The sequence below is a fragment of the Nannospalax galili genome, unplaced genomic scaffold (genome assembly GCF_000622305.1).
Source record: "Nannospalax galili isolate Female #2095 unplaced genomic scaffold, S.galili_v1.0 scaffold6995, whole genome shotgun sequence".
NCBI lineage: Eukaryota > Metazoa > Chordata > Mammalia > Rodentia > Spalacidae > Nannospalax > Nannospalax galili.
The window spans coordinates 53,131-56,800 of NW_008335260.1; the positions used below are offsets into that span (position 1 = coordinate 53,131).

The 3,670-nt window shown below is 38.7% G+C and overlaps 1 protein-coding gene across 1 annotated transcript in view; it reads right to left on the reverse strand.

Annotated features, from left to right (window-relative positions):
* Positions 1–3,670, reverse strand: part of LOC103731465 (ankyrin repeat domain-containing protein 26) — a gene marked incomplete at its 3' end in the record, with an annotated part of 88,909 nt that overhangs the window by 49,893 nt on the left and 35,346 nt on the right. Inside the window, 1 exon segment of the mRNA XM_029561954.1 lies at positions 2,560–2,698. Within this exon segment, the coding sequence (XP_029417814.1) occupies positions 2,560–2,698 (139 nt within the window).

Below are 3,670 nucleotides of genomic sequence, written 5' to 3' on the forward strand. Positions count from 1 at the left end.
TATACTATAAAAATCCGATGCCTGACAAGTTTTACATCATGAGGAAAAAACAGAAAACAAATATATATATAGTTAAGATCAAGGATATGAACAGACCTTAGAAATAAAAACTAGATATAAAGGACTGAATACTGGGGTAAAATAGGTTAAATTTATAGTACATACACTCAGTAACAGTAACTGTGACACCTGCTGGTAGGTTAGCCCCAGGCTCAAAGTAGTACCTTTAACAGTTAAATGGGACACAGACCTCACCCAAGTAAACTACATGATGGCCCTGTTGCAGGATAAGAACCGATGGGGAGATATGACTTGCTAGTGTTTGTTGCTCCTGTTCCAGATATACAAGGCTGGCCCACTGGAACACTGGAACCTCTCTGTTATCACTAGGGAAGGTAAATCACTCCTCAAGTCTCACATGACAGAGAGGGTGGATTTTCTTACCCTATGGGGGATTATAAAGCCCAAACCCATGTTCTGAATGTCTCCAGCAATGAAGGGGCAAATAGCAATTACTCTGCACCCAGTGTCTCCTGAGCTGACATTTAAGGGTGCTGTGGAGGGAGGACCTTTGTTCAAGTCTATCACCCAACTTGTATGGGGCCTGTGTGCTGGTTAAGTTGGCTATACCATTTACCCTGCCTTCAAATAGTCTCCCTTTAGCAAAACTAAGCCCAGAGCCACAAGGACATTACCTAGGTCCTTTAATGTCCATTTTAACTCTGAAAGAGTCCCCAGGAAAATTCCAAATGAATTTAAGACGAGAAACCAAGTAACTATTAATTTCAAATACACTATATTCCAATGGTCAATAAACTAAAATGTAAATTAATCAACAAAGGTTTATCAGTTATACCAATGCCTTTGAGGAATATCTGGCCAGTTGGACGCCACCAGCTAAATAATTAAAAACAGAAAAACCAAAACCAACCAAACAAAAAAACCAAGAGCACACTTAAAATGCTAACAAAAGGTATTTGTATTATGCTTAATGAAAAATGTTGCACTTTTATTCCTAATAATACCATTCCTGATGAAACAATTACAAGAGCTCTTCAGAAACTACTGTATCCAATGAGTTAGCTGAAAACTCAGGAATAAATAACCCTTTTTATAATCTTGATAAAACAACAGCTTAAAGAAAATTTTAAGTTCATTTACTATAGTCTTAAGAGGCATAATTATAATCTGTTGTGTAATCCAGAATAAAGCGTCTCTTACTCCTCTGAAGGTGAAGTTACTTCTGCAGCAATACCAGTAGTTGATTATCACTAAAGTCAGAGAAATTATGATCTATAATGAGTCTATGTCCAAACTCCTATTCCTCAACTTACCTTTAGAAGCTAGCCTGAGGTTCCTATCATTCTGTCAGAGAAACAGCAGAATTCACAATCTCCCTAATGAACTTTTTGGCAGGCTACGGCTTTCCCGAGCTCTTTGTAACTAAGGCCATTATTTTTTCCTTTCATTTCTCGTATTCTGGTTTATGTAAAATTGTGTGAAATACAAACATTTTATAGGACAATAAATTGCGTGTACGTGTGACCACACATGTTATAGCTTGCATGTAAAACATCCTGCACAGGCTCGGGTGCTTGAACACCTGGTCCCCAGCTGGTGGCGTTACTCTTCAGGGGGGTGGAGCTTTGCTAGAGAAGAGTCAGTGGTGGTGGGCACTGAGGCTTCAATGGCCTCAAATCCCGACAGTTCTCTATTTCCTAACTTCAGACTCACTGTGACCAGCTGTCTACACTGCCACCACCACGCTGGCCCTCTGGTGAAGGATTAGATTCCTTCATTTTTTTAAAAATATATTTCTGGAAAATTTTAATTTATTTTTATTTTATGTGTATGAATGCATTGCCTACATGTATGTAAGTGTGTGCAATGCTTACAAAGGTCAGAAGAGGCATGGAATCCTCTGGAACTGGAGCTTAGCCACCACGTGGGCACTGGGATTTGAACCTGGGTCCTCTCCAAGAGCAGTCAGTGTTCTTAACCACTGAGCCATCTCCCTGGCCCCTACATCCCTTCTTAAACTGCCAAGCCAAATAAACCTTAAGTTGAATCTTGTCTATCATTTGCTCACAATGACAAGGAAAGTACGTAATACACAGGTGTATGCTTATCTATGGGACTAAGAGAATTTACCTCTGTATGATCAGGTGCTTTAATCCTAGATGTTTTCCAACAGTGAGAGAGAAGAGCGGAATGTCACTTTATATTCTTCCTGTATCTCGAAAGTCATGATCTTTTTCTCTAAGAATCACCGTATTTTCCCACCTCCACTACATGTGCACACTTCTTTTGCCCTTCATTTACTCTCGGCTCTCTCTGCCTTTACTGTCCATTCCCTTCCCCTTGTTTCCTAACTTCCCTCCAGTCTCAGGACGTCCTGAACTGGAGAGACCTGCGGCTCCTTAGTAACTCTCAAGTCTGTTCTGTGGATGAAAGTGGATAAGAGATGCACAACTTACTGTCGTTTGACTTTGCTTTTACTAACTATGCACTTAGTATTCTTCAGCTATTACAATATAGCAGTGCTCACATTTTAAATACACATTCTGCCAGGACTCTTAAAGAATGAAATACAACTCTTACCTTCTACTTGCCCATTTGCTCGATTTTCCCCTCTGCCACCTGCAGCCTCTGGTAAATGACCAACACATTTCAGTGAAAGACTCTCAGAGACGCTCTGCTAAAATGAATGCCAAAATGAGTTGCATAAATAGTTCTTTATCATTTTCTAAGATGGCATCTCAATTTACTGTTTTAAAAGCAACTAGGAAAACAAGAGAAGCATGAAACAAATATTTTAACGGAGACGTTTAGATTCTCTAGATCAAACTCATCTTTGCTCTCTATATGGTTACTGAGACTCTATAAAATAATTAGCTTTTATTCCTATCTTCATAAGCAACTAAGTTTAGAACACTTAACACCACTGTACCTTCTCCATAAAATGTAAGAGGGCAACTTAAAAGACAGTTTAACAAATTCTTGTAAGTCCACTTGGTTTAATATAGCATGAAACATCTAAATGTCCAATGACAGAAATCTGGAGTCAACAGGAAACTTGGCATGGCAAAAAAATTCAGCATCATGTTGACTACAAGCAGAACACCGCAGAAGCTGCTATGTTCACATAGTGAAAGCCTGGAAAACTCAAAACACCTTTGTGTAAGACTTACTGCTAGCAAAAATAGTTGAATAAAATGATAAATAAGATAAACTTTTTTTTCTTTTTTGGTCTTTTTGAGACAGGGTCTCAACTGTAGCCCAAGCTGGCCTATAACTCAGAGATCCACCTGCCTCTGCCTCCCAAGTGCTGGGATCAAAGGCGTGCGCCACAACACTTGGCAAAGATAAACTTTCTGTATGTTATGTTTAAATAAACGCCCACAAATATTAAATGTACTATGTGACTCTTACTCAACAACTTCCCTCATGGTGTCTAACCTAACTTCCTTTTTCTTTATATGATGCATTTATACTGATGAGTGTGTCCTGTTTGCATGTTTTTCTAATACTTGTCACTATACTTAACATTAAGCCCTCATTTGTAAGGACACAACAATAAATCAATAAAGGAAATTCATTCAGCTGCAAAGCATTTAAAATCTCATTAGGAAGACCTTACACATCAATCATGGTATTCCTCTAAGTTATC